The sequence below is a fragment of the Herpailurus yagouaroundi genome, unplaced genomic scaffold, assembly GCF_014898765.1.
Source record: "Herpailurus yagouaroundi ecotype Mexico unplaced genomic scaffold, PumYag 184, whole genome shotgun sequence".
NCBI lineage: Eukaryota > Metazoa > Chordata > Mammalia > Carnivora > Felidae > Herpailurus > Herpailurus yagouaroundi.
This window is the reverse complement of record NW_024412415.1, coordinates 16,840,741-16,859,196: the sequence shown is the minus strand read 5'-3', so window position 1 is coordinate 16,859,196 and position 18,456 is coordinate 16,840,741. Positions and strand designations below refer to the sequence as shown.

Sequence of the window (18,456 nt, the reverse complement as noted above, 5' to 3'; positions counted from 1 at the left end):
AAAGAAAGAAAGAAAGAAAGAAAGAAAGAAAGAAAGAAAGAAAGAAAAGAAAGAAAGAGAAAGAAAATATAGTGCTTTGTAGAGCACTCTATCTCAAAATCTAGAAAAGTTCTCTGCAAGAGGCTAGTGTGAAACGATGACTTCTCAACCGGCATTTGTCTCTGTTTTACAAATTCAAAAAGCACCAATAGAAAAAAAAACTACCATCAACACAGAATACACACAGTAGTCTTGCAGAGAAACTGCACTGTAAAATAAACAAAAAGATCAAAATAACCTGGGGCCATACAAATGACATATGATGTATGTTACATCTTTTTCAGAAAATGTTTTTCTAAATATGCAGCTATAAAAATTTAATTTGAAGTGGATGGACTTTTATTCTGTCTTGACTGAAGTGTAACTATTCTGTGAAATCCAGAACCATATTCTAAAATCCCTCATTTTATTGTGTAAGCACTTTTTCCAGACAATACCACATAGCAGACATTACAATTCACCCCTCAAATTTGGTAATACGACAGCTAGATTACAGTCTAGTTTCTCAATTTTAAAAGCTGATGTCTGGCATAAGAGTCATAATTAACCACATAGAAATATAGAAACATGCGCAGACATGATCAAGCCAAACAGAAATAACCTAAGAATAAGACTGCTATAAAACAAAAGAAAATATCTAAACAAGCGATATAAAAGAACATAAATATAAGAAGACTTTTCCACTAAATTAACTCTTTCAATTAAATACATTAGAATCCTACTATAAAATACCATTTTTACTTTGCCACACTGGACTAATCATGTCTTAAGAACTACAAGATTTGTGTTAACATAAAATCTCAGAGTTGGGACAACAAAGGAAAAAATATTCTAATGTTCCATAACATCATAAAAGAGTTTAACCCTTCGTTCATTTTCTTGAGCCTAATTCTATTCAACTGAGCTCTCTGGAGGTAAGCTCTCTCTTTGTACGTTCTTTGTAACTTTGTATGTATTCCCCAAATTCATTTATAAAGGAAAGAAGGAAGATAATGAGTTAATGAATTTAGTAAATACACTAAAAGCCTCCAAAGTTACTTCATGACAATATATTGTCAACAGACCTTTTTAGACTAGTGAAGTCTGAATGCACTACTAGGAAATTCGTGATTTTAAAACAGAATTCCAGTGGACTCCCAACTAGAGCTATGCCGTAGGATAGGCTGGATTACATAAAATAAAATTATAGCAAACATTTCTAACGTGTGTATCTACTCCCATCACCTCCAGTTTTTTGACGTAGGAATTTAGAGTCAGAAACACAGAAAAAATGACATAGCAATATCAAGAGTGATACAGTCCAGCTAGCTCTCACCAGGAGCTCATAGGCAGATGGACACTGGCATGACACTGACAAGGCATTACTAGGAGCAAAAGCCTAGAATACAATCCCTTTGTAAAGCTAGGCTAAAGAATTAGAAGGTACTGTACTGCATAAAGGAAAACCAGATCTTATAAAGTCAGAACACTGACTAGCAAATATTTTCTTAAGACAGAAACACATCAAGGACTCCAGCCATGGTACTTGCTCTCAAGGGAACTAAAAGACTTGTCCTTGAATGGTTCAGGAAAAAAAAAATTTAATATGTGTGCACACATGCACATATATATAGAAAGAGAAAGAATGATAAGACATATGAAAATAATTGATGACTCTAGGTAAAAGGTATAAGGAAGCTTCTTGATCTGTTGTTGGAACTTTCTGGTAAGTCTGAAAAACTATGACAAAATAAGGGCACCTGGGTGACTCAGTCAGTTAAGCGTCTGACTTCAGCTCAGGTCATGATTTCATTGTTCATAAGTTCAAGCCCTGTGTCAGGTTCTGTGCTGACAGCTCAGAGCCTGGAGCCTTCTTTGGGTTCTGTGTCTCCCTCTCTCTCTCTGCCTCTCCCCCACTCGTACTCTCTCTCTCTTTCAAAAAATAAACATTAAAAAAAAAAAAGAAAAACTATGAGAAAATAAAAAGTTACAAACAATATGCATAATTGAAAAGACACCATAAAAATTTTAATATAAAGTATTGGCTAAAAGAGTAATTCAGACAAATGAATTAAATGAAACACGCACATCCAACCAGAGGAAGAGTCAGCAAACTACTGTCTCCAGGACTATCCTGGCTGGATGTTTGTATTTGTATGGCTACAGGCTAAGAATGGTTCTTACATTTTTAAATGAGGAAAAAAATAAGAATAATATCTCATGATACATAAAGATTATACAAAATTCAAGTTTTAATGTCCATAAAAAGTTTTTCTGGAATACAGTAGTGCTCATTCCTTACGTATTATCTATGATTGCTTTAAGTTATACAACAGCGGGCTTCAACAGACAACATACAGCCCACAAAGCATCAAATATTTATTATCTGGCCCTTTACAGTAAAGAAAGTTTCCAAATCCCTGAACTAGAATGTTTAAGAAGGCTTCAGGAAAGATATGGAGCTTCAGAGTCACCTTTCCCTATGAGCAGGATTAGATAAGCAGAGAGCCAGGATTATCCCAGCACCTATTATATACTTCTTACAGTGATTTATTTATCATTATTAAGCCAATTAAACATTGGGAGAATCTGACTTATGAAACTTCTAGGTGACAGGCTATCAGGGTATCAAGTTTGCTTAGAATAGTTTACCTTTGATCGTCTTTTCCTAGAAGTCCTAGTATTCTCAAGAGCTGGATTTGTAACCATGGTGCTGGTACACTATGGTAATTGAAATCTACTGGGAGCTTTCCTCCAACTACTTGCTTCAAAATTGTTACAAAACTCCCCGTCAAGTCTTTATATCCAGATGAATTCTCCTATACCCAAAAAACAAAACAAAAAACTTTCTATTAATAATAATCTCTTATCAAATATAAAATAGACCTGGTTTAAATGCCATACAAAATCTAACTTAGGGCATGTTAACTTAGAAGCTGCATGTTCACATTTAATAAAACAGTACTCTAGGGGCACCTGGGTGGCTCAATGGTTAAGCATCCAACTTCAGCTCAGGTCATGATCTCGTGGTTCACGAGTTCAAGTCCCACGTCAGGCTCTTTGCTGACAGCTCAGAGCCTGGGGCCTGCTTTGGATTCTGTGTCTCCCACTCTCTCTGCCCCTCCCCAGCTCGCGCTCAGTCTCTCTCTCTCAAAATAAATAAAAACATTAAAAAAATTTTTTTTAATAAAAATAAAACCATACTCTAATGTGTTTAATGTCTTCCATGATGAAACTACTCTGACTACCTGATCCAAAGCTGAATCATCCCCCAAAAGGCTTCCACCATTCACTACTTGTCTCCACACAGAGTCTTAATCACATTTCGTAAGTTCTTATAATTATATCTTATATTGAACTTTTGTTAGCCAATACCAGCAATTAAATCAAAAAGTGAAAAAAAGGGCGCCTGGGTGGCTCAGTCAGTTAAGCATCCAACTCTTGATTTCAGCTCAGGTCATGATCTCAGCGTCGTGGGATCAAGCCCCATGTCAGCCTGGGGATGGACTGCTGGGGATGGAGCCTGCTGGGGATTCTCTCTCTCTCCCTCTGCCCCTCTTCCCTGCGCACTCACTCTCTCTCTCTCTAAAAGAAAAAATATATATCTTTTTTTAAAATATAAAAATGTATCTTTTTTTAAAAATAAATAAAAGTCTTAATAAATTAATAAAATAGTTTTTAAAAAGTCTTCATAATATAGAGAAATAGGGTAAGAAGGCAAAAACTGAAATCAGTTTTTTTCCCTTAAACTATATTCTTTCCTATTCTATTCTCATTTCTCACATCCTTTGCCTCACTTCCCATCTCTCTCTCTCTCTCTCTCTCTCATACACACAATAAATACATCAATGTGATCATTTATACTGTCTCCACTGTATTTCATCTCCTTAGCACACTTGAACATTGACCCCATTTTTGGCTAATATAACACTATCTTTTTTTTTTTTTTAATTTTTTTTTCAACGTTTTTTATTTATTTTTTGGGACAGAGAGAGACAGAGCATGAACGGGGGAGGGGCAGAGAGAGACGGAGACACAGAATCGGAAACAGGCTCCAGGCTCCGAGCCATCAGCCCAGAGCCTGACGCGGGGCTCGAACTCACGGACCGCGAGATCGTGACCTGGCTGAAGTCAGACGCTTAACCGACTGCGCCACCCAGGCGCCCCTATAACACTATCTTTAAGTCACACATTGAATTAGCAGATGTCCATTAGGTGGTTAATCAAGAACTACTAGTGAAGTACTGCCACATTAAGAGATTAATTTAAGTTTGAGATTAACTCAGTTTGCCCTTAGTGCTTATGAACAGTTTCAAACTGCAATTTAAGACCAAAAATAGGGGCGCCTGGGTGGCGCCGTTGGTTAAGTGTGGGACTCCTGATTTTGGTTCAGGTCATGATCTCATGGTTTGTGAGATCGAGTCCTGTGTCACGCTGCACTGTCAGTGCAGAGGGATTCTTTCTCTCCCTCTCTCTCTCTCTGCCCCTCTCCCATATGCACTTTCTCTGTCTCTCTCAAATAAACAAACATTAAATAATAACAATAATAAATAAATGTGTTCTGGGTGGAAGAGCACAGGGCACAGTCAAGTCTACTCAAACCTCCCAAAATCAGTGCATCTGCCTTTTAAAAATTAATTAACCCTATTGTATTTAAACATACCTGTGTTCCAAATGAGTGTGTTTTGATTATCTATCTGACTAATCTCTTGGACTGGTGAATTTAAATACATATTCCTCAGAATAAACATTAGATTCCTCATCGTAATTTTTATGTCACTATCAACGACACATATTTGGAAGGGAAATAATAGCTCTTTCAAAGTTTAGTAAACGTTAGAGGAAAAACAAGATTTAATATCAAGTATCTATTTATACCAAATCTATTTTGGAGCATAATGAATAAAAATGAACACAACTTTCAGTTCTGTAACTGTAAATTTAATTCAGTGACATATTCCATTTTGTTTTACAGTACTCATCATGGAATATCTCACATGGAATACAAAGGATTTCAGGCAATGCACTGGGGCTGAATTAGTATAAACTCATATCACCATTTAGAAAATGTTACCATACCATTCGACCTTCCTTCTTCATCTGACACAGTATCAATTTAAGGAGTCAGCAACGTAATCTATAGTTTACACACCCTCCACCAGCTCTCCTCATTTCAATAAGCTCTTATGCATCTTATGAAGTCGTATAAAAGTCACTGCTTAAAAAACCACAAATCTGGGAGCACCTGGGTGGCTCAGTTGGTTGAGCGTCCGACTTCGGCTCAAGTCATGATCTCACGGTTCATGAGTTCAGGCCCCACATCGGGCTCTATGCTGACAGCTCAGAGCCTGGAGCCTGCCTCCAATTCTGTGTCTTCCTCCCTCTCTGCCCCTCCCTCACGCGTGCTCTGTCTCACTCTGCCTCTCAAAAATAAAGAAAACTAATAAAAAAAATTTTTTTTTAAAAACCACAAATCTGCAAATTTCAATCACCTTCCATAGTTACCATTTTTCCATGCATCTTTAGTAACACAAAAAACTTAGGCATTTAAAAAAAAGACTAATTCTGTAATGTGCCTACAACAACTCATGCTATCAACAACTTATAAAAATTACTATTAAAAAGTCAATAATAAAAACTTGACATGTTCATTAAGGATTTTACTGAAAAACGTGAGTTCTTTTTATTCCATAATTACATTTTTCTAATGGCAACTACTCAGTACTTCCTGAAATTTCCAACTTACCTTAATCATCCTAAAGTATATGTGCAAAGAAGCAGCCATGACCCCAACATCTCTGTCACAAAGTGCTTTCCGAAACTTAATATGGATATGCTGTACTTGATTAGGAGCAATGAGATGGAATTTATATAATGCCAGAACAGCTTTTCTTCGTATAATCTCCCTAAAGAGAAAAAATAAAATCTAAACAAACTGTCTGAATTCACAGGCATTTAGTTTGAAAATATTGTACACAAGATGATTTCACAATATCAGCTATTACCTTAATACAAAAAGAAAGAAAGAATTACACACTTACTGTTAATTTCTATATTCTAATCCATCAAACTATAAAAAGTAGTTATCTCTCGGAGGTAAGACCTCAAAAGATTTTAACTGCTCATATTATATATTTCTTTAGGTACAGAATTTTTGGTAACCAGCAAATATTAGTTTTGAAACCAGAACAAACAAGAAAGATAAATAAATTCCTTAATTCCCTAATTCCATTTTTGAAAGCCATCTCTCTAGAAATTGGGAAAAGAATCAACAGTTCAAATCTGTAAGAAGTAACTCTGGCTAGTAATATTATACAGTATATTTATCAATGTTGATATCAATAAATTAATATGTATTATTATATTTTATTATAACATTATTTTATTTTATTGTTTTATTAATATTTATTATTTTATTTAAAAATTAATAAAATCTCATTAACATTATACCTTTAAAGATTTCTTCTTTTGTACCATGGGCAAGCATACTTGAAATACTTTAGGGAGCCAGGGCAATAGGAAGACTCACATTAAAAATGTCACTCCTCCCCTTTTCCAGCTCACGTTTCAGAAATGTCATTACAACAAAGAGGAAAGTATATGCTAGTCTTACACTTAATTTTTAACAGATAATCTCTAGCACACAAGAAGCAAAATAACAAGTCACTATCTTATGTTCATAATGTAATTTCCAAGTTAGTACATTTCCTTGTTAATTCTCACTCACGCCTATTTCTAAATATATTTGCAGGCAGGCTATGCTGGCAGTGTTCATAACAGCAGCAAATGTCACAAAACTAAAGTATTTACTATTAGGGTTCCTTAATATATATTTCTTTTACCTAAAATCACAGAATCTCCAAACTGAGATTACTCAATGCAATCTTCTGTGTTCCAATCAAGAATACTTTCTATGGGACGCCTGGGTGGCTTAGTAGGTTAAGCATCTGACTCTTGGTTTTGGCTCAGGTCATGATATGGTTTTGTGAATTTGAGCCCCGCATCAGGCTCCATGCTGACAATACAGAGACTGCTTGGGACTCTGTCTCCCTCTCTCTCTGCCCCTCCCTGACTTGTGTTCTCTCTGGCTTTCTCAGAATAAATAAATAAACTTTAAAAAAAAAAAAAAGAGTATCTTTTATAAGATTCCTAAAAAATGTCCTCCAGCTTCTGCTAAATTCCATTAACAAGCAACTCACTACTTTCCTAGGCAAACTATGCCATGATAGAAAATTATTTTGATATGGAAAGAAAAAGTAGGTTAACAACAGATTTGCCAGTAGTATTAATACTATGGTGACTGTAAACTACATCTCAATATATTGCTATTGAGTGTTAACCAATATCAGTTCTGAGAGAGTAGGTAAATGAGGTGAGATAAAAGAATACAAATACTGAACAGGCTCAGGAATCCCTAGGCCTGGCCCTATGTGGTGGTACTAACAAAAGACATCAAGAGACCTAGATCGGGGCTCTAGGTCTGGCTTGGTGAAACTCAAAAGTCAAGTCCAAGCCACATCTTCTTTATGACATCCACTAGCATACCTATAGCTCTGACCCATATTTTTCTGCATGGAGTTAGTTATGGCCATAACTACAGAAGCAGAATTTCAAAAAGTCTAACTGGTAGAAGACAGGAGATACCAATATTTGAAATTAGAGCACATGGAAAGCAATAAGGAAAAAATTCAGTTCTCAGAAGGATTTCAAACAAAGGATCAGTAAGTACCATTATCACAAAACAGTGTGGGTATGGAAAAATTACACAAAAATAATGCTCTGCTATCATCAGATCAACCTGTAATTATCTAAGAAAAACTAGTATTTTATTTCCAATAATTAATCGTTTACATCCATCATTTGTTCTGAAGACAGATTTGACATAAACAAAGCATTAAAACAAGTATGAAAAACTTATGAAGTTATTCCATAATTCTTAGCAAAAGCTATCATTTTAGCCAGAAGTTTCATGGTCCAAAATTTCTTAAAGAATACAAACCATAAGACAACATTTTTTAATCTTAGAACACTAAAATCACTAGCTTAAAAAAACATATAAAATAAAGAAATGTTGTTATGAGCAACAAAATATTTTTATTAAGAATGTATGTATATTGGGGTACCTGGGTAGCTCAGTTGGTTGAGCATCCAACTTTGGCACAGGTCATGATCTCACAGTTCATGGGTTTGAGCCCCATGTCAGGCTTTGTGCTGACAGTGCAGAGACTGCTTTGGATTCTGTCTCCCTCTCTCTCAGCTCCACCCCACCCTCTCAAAAATAAACACTAAAAAAATTTTAATTAAAAAAAAAAGAATATAAGTATAACTAAAATATTGTAATACAAAAAAAACCAGAAAGAAATAGAAGAAGAAAACAAAAGAAAAGAAAAGAAAAGAAAGAAAAAAGAAAAGAAAAAAGAAAATGATTGCAAACTGTTCCTAGTTCTAAAGGTTATAAAGTTAAGGGGCTTGTCAAAAAAAAAAAAAAAAAAAAAACCCACAATAAAACAAAATAATTAGTGAAAAGGTAAGTCAAGCTCAAACTGAGGGATGCTGGAAGGAAGGTCGGTAGGGAGATGGGCTAAAGGGTGCTGGCCATTAAATGGGTAACGGGTACTAAGGAGGGCACTTGTGATGAGCACCGGGTGTTATACTAAGTGATTAATCACTGAGTTCTACTTCTGAAACCAATACTACACTATATGCTAACTAAGTTGAATTAAAATAAAATCTTTGAAGGAAAAAAAAATTCAAGCTGATAAGGAACAAGTTAAGGAATCTTACAAGGTAAGATTAGCAAAATACTACAAGTTAAGGTTTATTTGGATATATTTTGCTATAAAACAGAATCTGAATGTTACAGTTTTGCCATCAAAGCATCCCCCGTATACGGAAGCTCTGCATTCACAGCACTTGAACCACTCACTGCCAATTTTTTTCCATTATTCCACTTTATCCTCAAAACAACTTTGTGAAAACTAACATATTTCAACCAATCCCACATAGTCAAAGGAAAAACAGGACCACTACTGGTTAGTGGTAGAACTGGGAGGAAAGCCACAGATTCCTGACACCAAACCTCACTGCCTCTTGGTTTAACTTTAGAAAGCTGCCTAACATTTTCCCAAACCCACATAAAATAAGGGACAATGCTATCAGAGATTTCTGCATTGTATCAGGCAGTCTAAGTCTATCCTCTACCCTGGCAGCATTAAGTTAAAGTTAGAATAAGTTTTTTAGTATAAATTTTTATTTTGAAATATATAGTATAGACACATACCCAAAAAGAATTTACTTACTTAGAATGTTGAAGTTTATCTTCAATTAATGGAAGAACAGCTGGAATCATTTCTCGAGGGAATATCTGGCTGACGACAGTAAGTGCCATGCATACTTCTACCAGGTTAGTGCTCTGCAAGTCCTGACATAATCAGTGAGCAAACAAACATTCAGTGCACATTTTGAAACTACGTTGAGTTCAATACTGCAATGGCCCTACATACTTTATGGTTTTCTACTAACTTTATAATCAATTTGTACATTCAGGTTTACCTCATATTGTGTAGGAATATCCTACTGTTTCATTTCCCTTAATAGAGTCAACTAAGATACATATAGCCAAAAAGCAACTGATCCAAAAGGAAACTGTATTTCTGTTCTGACACTGACCCATAGTAGTCTCCTTTACTACAGCGTTTAAAACTTTTCTAAACTAATAACAAAACCGATCTTTGAATTTTTTTCTTGTTAATTGAGTAGATGTTTAAAAGGAAGTAATTCTAGATTGTATATAATGCGTGTGTTTATATACTTCTATATGCACAAAGTTTATAAATCATTCAAACAGATTTATTTTGGAAACATAAATTTATTTTGGAAAATCCTGAAAAATTTAAGCTACTAGTAACCATAAAAGAGTATGTAACTTAAAATTCAGAAAGTACCCTATACACATTCACATACACAGAGTCATACATCCAGAAAAACATGGAAGAGCTCAACAGTTTGATTACGTTTCATTACTAATTTTGATCCAAAGTTTAACAGGAAAAAACACTGTGTGGATTACACTGTATTTTTATTATCTATAAATTTCAGTTACCCAATTATACTCTATTCTCCTTAAAAATGACTTTTAGAATTTGAAAGACTTCAACTATTCAGTTTATATCTATATCCTTTTAGAAGAGATCCTGAAGAAAAAGACAGTCAGAAAAGTGGATCTGACTAAAGGTCTGCAGAGCTGCATGATTGCTGTCTTGCTTTTTTTTTTAACTAGGCGCCACGCTTAGTGTGGAGCCCAACACAGGGCTTCAACTCACAATCCTGAGATCAAGACCTGAGTTGAGATCAAGAGTCAGATGCTTAATCCACTGAGCCACCCAGGTGCCCCTGGAGATCTGCTTTTAAAAGAAACAATAATAAGAGCGAGCGGCAGGAGCAACTACTTCCTACTTTAACACAGTGTTCCATTTAACCCTTATAACTTGGCTAAGTTCTATTATAAACTTCATTTTACAAACTCAGAAACTGATCTAAAAGATCTTTCTAAGCCCATTCTGTAAGCCTGGCTTCTTCCAAAAATATCTAACTCAATATGATAGAGGTGAAATGTCAGAAGCCCGCAGGACTAACTTAAGACTTCATACTAACCAACATATAGTACAGTACCTTTACAACTGTATTCACAAGGAGAAGCAACAGCTCATGACTTTCATGTAGAAATAAAGAAACAGCCAAATAACCTATAAAATTTGAGGGGAAAAGTCTCATTATTACCTGCCAAAAATGACTTTTCCCAGGAAAAGTTAAACAAAGCAATAATATATTCCAAAATTTAAGTGTCAAAGATAACAACTACAGGTAACTATAAAAACAGATTGGAAAATATGAAGTTCAAAAACTTCAGGAAGATTTCAGATGTTCTTTATCCTGAAATCTTTCAGAATTGTGTATTTCACAGGATTGTCACCAAAATGGAAAAGAGGCTATATGTACCAACTTAAAGTCTTATAAATGACATTAGAAATATATGCCTTCTATCTTCTGTGCATATCTCTACACAATCAATTAAAACATTACATTTTCTATCTTACAGCCAAAGATAACTATATAAAAATAGTTACTATAGTTACTAGTGAGTTACTGGCTATTTCTTATTATTGAATGAGCTACCTAATACCAACCCGTATGATGTAAATCACATATTAAGCCATACACAATATCTATTTTCTCATTTGGAGATACACTATTGAAGGAATAAGAGTTGTTGAGGAAAGAAACACTGTCTACCACATTAAGTGTACTTGATTTAAATAAGCATTTTCATTTCAATAATATTAAAACATAAAAAAGTACATCTTAGGGTTGAGGAAATACATTAATACTATGACAAATGCCATGTATATGGAATCTAGCTACTCCATGTCATTTTCTTGTCACTCTTCAGATTGAGAACATTTGTTAGACAGTTACTGTGGATCAGTATATTACAAGCCTTACCTCATTCAATCCTCACAACTGTATGAAGTAGGTATAATTATCCCAAAAAGAATAAGGACAAAAAAGGGTAATGACCACAGTCTATAGCTATTACATGGTGAAGCCAGCACTCAAACCCAGCCAGGAGTTAGTTCATATTTTAATCCCTATGCTGTCCTGTCTCTCCATGGTCTATCCTGAGGCCCTATTCCCTGACACCCATCCTCACTGTGTTTCATTCTTCTCAATTCTTTCGGCTCTTTCATTAGGGATTCTAATGCTAACTGTCCCCATCATGTCTGTGTCTACTAGGAATCATGGGAAACTGTAAGAAATTATCTATTCTCACAACCAAGAAGAAAGGGTATGACCCACATCAACATCTTCACTAAAGGTCAGAGGAGCAGGGCAAGAGAGAAAAAACAACTAAGCAGGGGCAAGAAAGGAGAAAACCCTAGAAAGCATTTAAAGAAAAAAGTTCTTATCTGATTGTTGAAAACTCATGATCAGCTAAGGTATCACCCACACCCAAGTCACCAAAATCAAGGTATAAGAAGATGAGTAATTTCAAAGACCATATCAAGGAAACCTTAATTCTGTTACAAAGAATATCCTAACTATTGTGACAGTCAGAAAACAGGGAAAAAAATATTCAGTGAACTCAAAAAATGGAAAGGTTCCAGAAAGCAAAGAATAATGACTAGATTATGGAGCATGCTTGATATGAAAGAGTGACATATAGGGTAAGAATACAGGCTTTGATTCATAGAAACTTGGGGTTTACATTCTGGCTCCACTATCTACTAGCTATATGACCTTGGACAAGTGACTTAACCTTTCTGAGCTTCAGTTTTCACCTATCTCATAAGATAAAGCACCTAACATAATACCTAACTTAATGGGTGCTGAAATTTATATATTCAACAACATATAAAAATAATAAGGTGGGGGCACCTGAGTGGTTCTCTCAGTTAAGCATCCAACATTTGATTCTGGCTCAGGTCATGTTCTCATGGTTTGTGAGTCCGAGCTCAGAGTCAGGCTCTGCACTGACAGCGTGGAGCCTGCTTAGGATTCTCTCCCTCTCTCTCTCTCTGCCCCTCCCTCTCTCTTTCCCTCAAAAATAAGTAAACATTTCACAACTATGTGGATGGAACTAGAGGGTATTATGTTAAGTGAAATTAGTCAGAGAAAGACAAATATCGTATGACTTCACTCATATGAGGACTTTAAGATACAAAAGAGATGAACAGAAGGGAAGGGAAGCAAAAATAATATAAAAACGGGGTGGGGGACAAAATATAAGAGACTCTTATGGAGAACAAACAGAGGGTTACTGGTGGGGTTGTGGGAGGGGGGATGGGCTAAATGGGTAAGGGGCATTAAAGAATCTACTCCTGAAACCATTGTTGCACTACATGCTAACTAACTTGGATGTAAATTAAAAAATAAAATAAAATTTAAAAGTAAATAAAATAAATAAATAAACAAACCTTAAAAAATAATAATAGGGGCACCTGGGTGGCTCAATCAGCTAAAGCATCTGACTTCAGCTCAGGTCATGATCTCGTGGTCTGTGGGTTCGAGTCCTGCATCAGGCTCTGTGCTGACAGCTCAGAGTCTGGAGTCTGCTTTGGATTCTGTCTCCCTCTCTCTCTGCCCCTCCCCCACTCACGCTCTGTCTCTCTCTCTCTCTCCCTCTCTCTCAAAAATAAACATTAAAAAAATTAAAAAATAGTGAGTAAATAAAAAGAAGAAGGCATCTCCATCAGAGAAAGCACCAAAGCTAATCTTAGAAATCTCAGGAGAGTTGAAAAGGCAATACTAACACAGTGAAGACATATAGAAGGTTTAAATGATATCTTAAAAAAAACTTATACTCACTAGCACACATAAAAATTGTCTGATACCTGCAGAAATAAGTTCCTCTACTTGGCAATAAAATATTTCCCTAAGATCATGAATCTCAATAAAAATGACTCTGAGGTCTCTATTAAAATAAGCCTCCAGAACTATGAATAACACAGGTACAAGGTTATTCACTGCAACATTATTTACAAGAGAAAAAAAAAAAATAACCCACATGTCCACCAATAGGGACCTGATTGAAAAAAATAATGGCCTATCCATCCATCCAATGAAAATTATGCAACTGTATAAGAGTATGAAGATGTCAAAACAAGGTGTATAATAATCTATATACCATGTTATCATTTGTGTAAGAGAGAGTTTATGAGTGTGTTCCCATGCATTTGCTTGTTTTGCAAGAAGAAACAATGGAAAGATTAATTACAAACTAATGAAAATGGTTACTTATGGCAGTAAGGAGCAAACTGGGTAAGACGGACTAGAAATTAAAAGTGAGACTTGTTTGATTATACCTTTTTATAAGGTCTTAACTTTTGAACTTTATATATTTTTAATAATAAAATTAAATTGAAAATGAAAAAAATGGTATGCCAGTCTAAGAAGCACAATATAGCAACAGTCGTACAAAATTACAGCACCAACCACCTAATATTGACTATTGTTTTCAAAATTTCCCTGCCTTTGGGGATCTTAGAATTAGTTCAAGAGCTAAGACATTAATATATGAAAAGATACCACCCAAAGATGATGGTAAAAGTCACCAGAGTGATAAAAGAAGAGTTAAAACTTGATTTGGAGGAAGATGGCGGTGTAGGAGGACGCTGGGCTCACCGCGCGTCCTGCTGATCACTTAGTTCCACCTACACCTGCCTAAATAACCCAGAAAACCACCAGAGGATTAGCAGAACGGAGTCGCCGGAGCCAAGCGCAGACGAGGGGCCCACGGAAGAGGGTAGGAAGGGCGGCGAGGCGGTGCGCGCTCCGCGGATTGGCGGGAGGGAGCCGGGGAGGAGGGGCGGCTCGCCGACCAAGCAGAGCCCCCGAGTCTGGCTTGCAAAAAGCGGAGGGGCCTGACGGACTGTGTTCCGACAGCAAGGGCGACTTAGCGGCTGGGAGGTCATAAGTTAACAGCTCTGCTCAGAAAGCGGGAAGGCTGGAGGACAAAGGGAAGGAGAGCTGCTGAGCCCCCGGACGACAGAGCTCAGTTTCGTGGGGAACAAAGGCGCTCACCAGCGCCATCTCCCCCGCCCATCCCCCAGCCAAAATCCCAAAGAGAACCAGTTCCTGCCAGGGAACTTGCTCGCTCCGCGCAAACACCCAACTCTGCGCTTCTGCGGAGCCAAACCTCCGGCAGCGGATCTGACTCCCTCCTGCTGCCACAGGGCCCCTCCTGAAGTGGATCACCTAAGGAGAAGCAAGCTAAGCCTGCCCCTCCTGCGCCTGAGCACCTTGCCTACCCACCCCAGCTAAGACGCCAGATCCCCAGCATCACAAGCCTGGCAGAGTGCAAGTAGCCCAGACAGGCCACCCCACCCCACAGTGAATCCCGCCCCTAGGAGAGGGGAAGAGAAGGCACGCACCAGTCTGACTGTGGCCCCAGCGGTGGGCTGGGGGCAGACATCAGGTCTGACTGCGGCTCCGCCCACCAACTCCAGTTATACACCACAGCACAGCACAGGGGAAGTGCCCTGCAGGTCCTCACCACGCCAGGGACTATCCAAAATGACCAAGCGGAAGAATTCCCCTCAGAAGAATCTCCAGGAAATAACAACAGCTAATGAGCTGATCAAAAAGGATTTAAATAATATAACAGAAAGTGAATTTAGAATAATAGTCATAAAATTAATCGCTGGACTTGAAAACAGTATAGCTGACAGCAGAGAATCTCTTGCTACAGAGATCAAGGGACTAAGGAACAGTCACGAGGAGCTGAAAAACGCTTTAAACGAAATGCATAACAAAATGGAAACCACCACGGCTCGGATTGAAGAGGCAGAGGAGAGTAGGTGAACTAGAAGATAAAGTTATGGAAAAAGAGGAAGCTGAGAAAAAGAGAGATAAAAAAATCCAGGAGTATGAGGGGAAAATTAGAGAACTAAGTGATACACTAAAAAGAAATAATATACGCATAATTGGTATCCCAGAGGAGGAAGAGAGAGGGAAAGGTGCTGAAGGGGTACTTGAAGAAATAATAGCTGAGAACTTCCCTGAACTGGGGAAGGAAAAAGGCATTGAAATCCAAGAGGCACAGAGAACTCCCTTCAGACGTAACTTGAATCGATCTTCTGCACGACATATCATAGTGAAACTGGCAAAATACAAGGATAAAGAGAAAATTCTGAAAGCAGCAAGGGGTAAACGTGCCCTCACATATAAAGGGAGACCTATAAGACTCGTGACTGATCTCTCTTTTGAAACTTGGCAGGCCAGAAAGAATTGGCACGAGATTTTCAGTGTGTTAGACAGAAAAAATATGCAGCCGAGAATCCTTTATCCAGCAAGTCTGTCATTTAGAATAGAAGGAGAGATAAAGGTCTTCCCAAACAAACAAAAACTGAAGGAATTTGTCACCACTAAACCAGCCCTACAAGAGATCCTAAGGGGGACCCTGTGAGACAAAGTACCAGAGACATCACTACAAGCATAAAACATACAGACATCACAATGACTCTAAACCCATATCTTTCTATAATAACACTGAATGTAAATGGATTAAATGCGCCAACCAAAAGACATAGGGTATCAGAATGGATAAAAAAACAAGACCCATCTATTTGCTGTCTACAAGAGACTCATTTTAGACCTGAGGACACCTTTAGATTGAGAGTGAGGGGATGGAGAACTATTTATCATGCTACTGGAAGCCAAAAGAAAGCTGGAGTAGCCATACTTATATCAGACAAACTAGACTTTCAATTAAAGGCTGTAACAAGAGATGAAGAAGGACATTATATAATAGTGACAGGGTCTATCCATCAGGAAGAGCTAACAATTATAAATGTCTATGCGCCGAATACCGGAGCGCCCAAATATATAAAACAATTACTCATAAACATAAGCAACCTTATTGATAAGAATGTGGTAATTGCAGGGGACTTTAACACCCCACTTACAGAAATGGATAGATCATCTAGACACACGGTCAATAAAGAAACAAGGGCCCTGAATGGGACATTGGATCAGATGGACTTGACAGATATATTTAGAACTCTGCATCCCAAAGCAACAGAATATACTTTCTTCTCGAGTGCACATGGAACACTCTCCAAGATAGATCATATACGGGGTCACAAAACAGCCCTTCATAAGTTTACAAGAATTGAAATCATACCATGCATACTTTCAGACCACAATGCTATGAAGCTTGAAATCAACCACAGAAAAAAGTCTGGAAAACCTCCAAAAGCATGGAGGTTAAAGAACACCCTACTAATGAATGAGTGGGTCAACCAGGCAATTAGAGAAGAAATTAAAAAATATATGGAAACAAACGAAAATGAAAATACAACAATCCTTTGTTTTGGGCTAGTATCCAAAACAATCGCTTTGGGACGCAGCGAAGGCAGTCCTGAGAGGAAAATACACTGCAATCCAGGCCTATCTCAAGAAACAAGAAAAATCCCAAATACAAAATCTAACAGCACACCTAAAGGAAATAGAAGCAGAACAGCAAAGGCAGCCTAAACCCAGCAGAAGAAGAGAAATAATAAAGATCAGAACAGAAATAAACAATATAGAATCTAAAAAAACTGTAGAGCATATCAACAAAACCAAGAGTCGGTTTTTTGAAAAAATAAACAAAATTGACAAACCTCTAGCCAGGCTTCTCAAAAAGAAAAGGGAGATGACCCAAATAGATAAAATCATGAATGAAAATGGAATTATTACAACCAATCCCTCAGAGATACAAACAATTATCAGGGAATACTATGAAAAATTATATGCCAACAAATTGGACAACCTGGAAGAAATGGACAAATTCCTGAACACCCACACTCTTCCAAAACTCAATCAGGAGGAAATAGAAAGCTTGAACAGACCCATAACCAGCGAAGAAATTGAATCGGTTATCAAAAATCTCCCAACAAATAAGAGTCCAGGACCAGACGGCTTCCCAGGGGAGTTCTACCAGAGGTTTAAAGCAGAGATAATACCTATCCTTCTCAAGCTATTCCAAGAAATAGAAAGGGAAGGAAAACTTCCAGACTCATTCTATGAAGCCAGTATTACTTTGATTCCTAAACCAGACAGAGACCCAGTAAAAAAAGAGAACTACAGGCCAATATCCCTGATGAATATGGATGCAAAAATTCTCAATAAGATACTAGCAAATCTAATTCAACGGCATATCAAAAGAATTATTCACCATGATCAAGTGGGATTCATTCCTGGGATGCAGGGCTGGTTCAACATTCGCAAATCAATCAACGTGATACATCACATTAACAAAAAAAAAGAGAAAAACCATATGATCCTGTCAATCGATGCAGAAAAGGCCTTTGACAAAATCCAGCACCCTTTCTTAATAAAAACCCTCGAGAAAGTCGGGATAGAAGGAACATACTTAAAGATCATAAAAGCCATTTATGAAAAGCCCACAGCTAACATCATCCTCAACGGGGAAAAACTGAGAGCTTTTTCCCTGAGATCAGGAACACGACAGGGATGTCCACTCTCACCACTGTTGTTTAACATAGTGCTGGAAGTTCTAGCATCAGCAATCAGACAACAAAAGGAAATCAAAGGCATCAAAATTGGCAAAGATGAAGTCAAGCTTTCGCTTTTTGCAGATGACATGATATTATACATGGAAAATCCGACAGACTCCACCAAAAGTCTGCTAGAACTGATACATGAATTCAGCAACGTTGCAGGATACAAAATCAATGTACAGAAATCAGTTGCATTCTTATACACTAACAATGAAGCAACAGAAAGACAAATAAAGAAACTGATCCCATTCACAATTGCACCAAGAAGCATAAAATACCTAGGAATAAATCTAACCAAAGATGTAAAGGATCTGTATGCTGAAAACTATAGAAAGCTTATGAAGGTGGGGCGCCTGGGTGGCGCAGTCGGTTAAGC

At 37.2% G+C, this 18,456-nt stretch overlaps 1 protein-coding gene across 3 annotated transcripts in view; it reads right to left on the bottom strand.

The window, feature by feature from the left end:
* Nucleotides 1–18,456, bottom strand: part of AP4E1 (adaptor related protein complex 4 subunit epsilon 1) — a 71,616-nt gene that overhangs the window by 43,680 nt on the left and 9,480 nt on the right. For 2 of the 3 annotated variants that reach the window (XM_040492682.1, XM_040492681.1), the window contains exons 4-7: nucleotides 10,690–10,763; nucleotides 9,318–9,439; nucleotides 5,765–5,924; nucleotides 2,671–2,837 (exon numbers count right to left, since the gene is read on the bottom strand). In XM_040492682.1, coding sequence (XP_040348616.1) covers nucleotides 2,671–2,837; nucleotides 5,765–5,924; nucleotides 9,318–9,439; nucleotides 10,690–10,763 — 523 coding nt within the window. The remainder of the gene's footprint in view (nucleotides 1–2,670; nucleotides 2,838–5,764; nucleotides 5,925–9,317; nucleotides 9,440–10,689; nucleotides 10,764–18,456) is intronic. The other variant, XM_040492683.1, reaches the window with a different exon arrangement.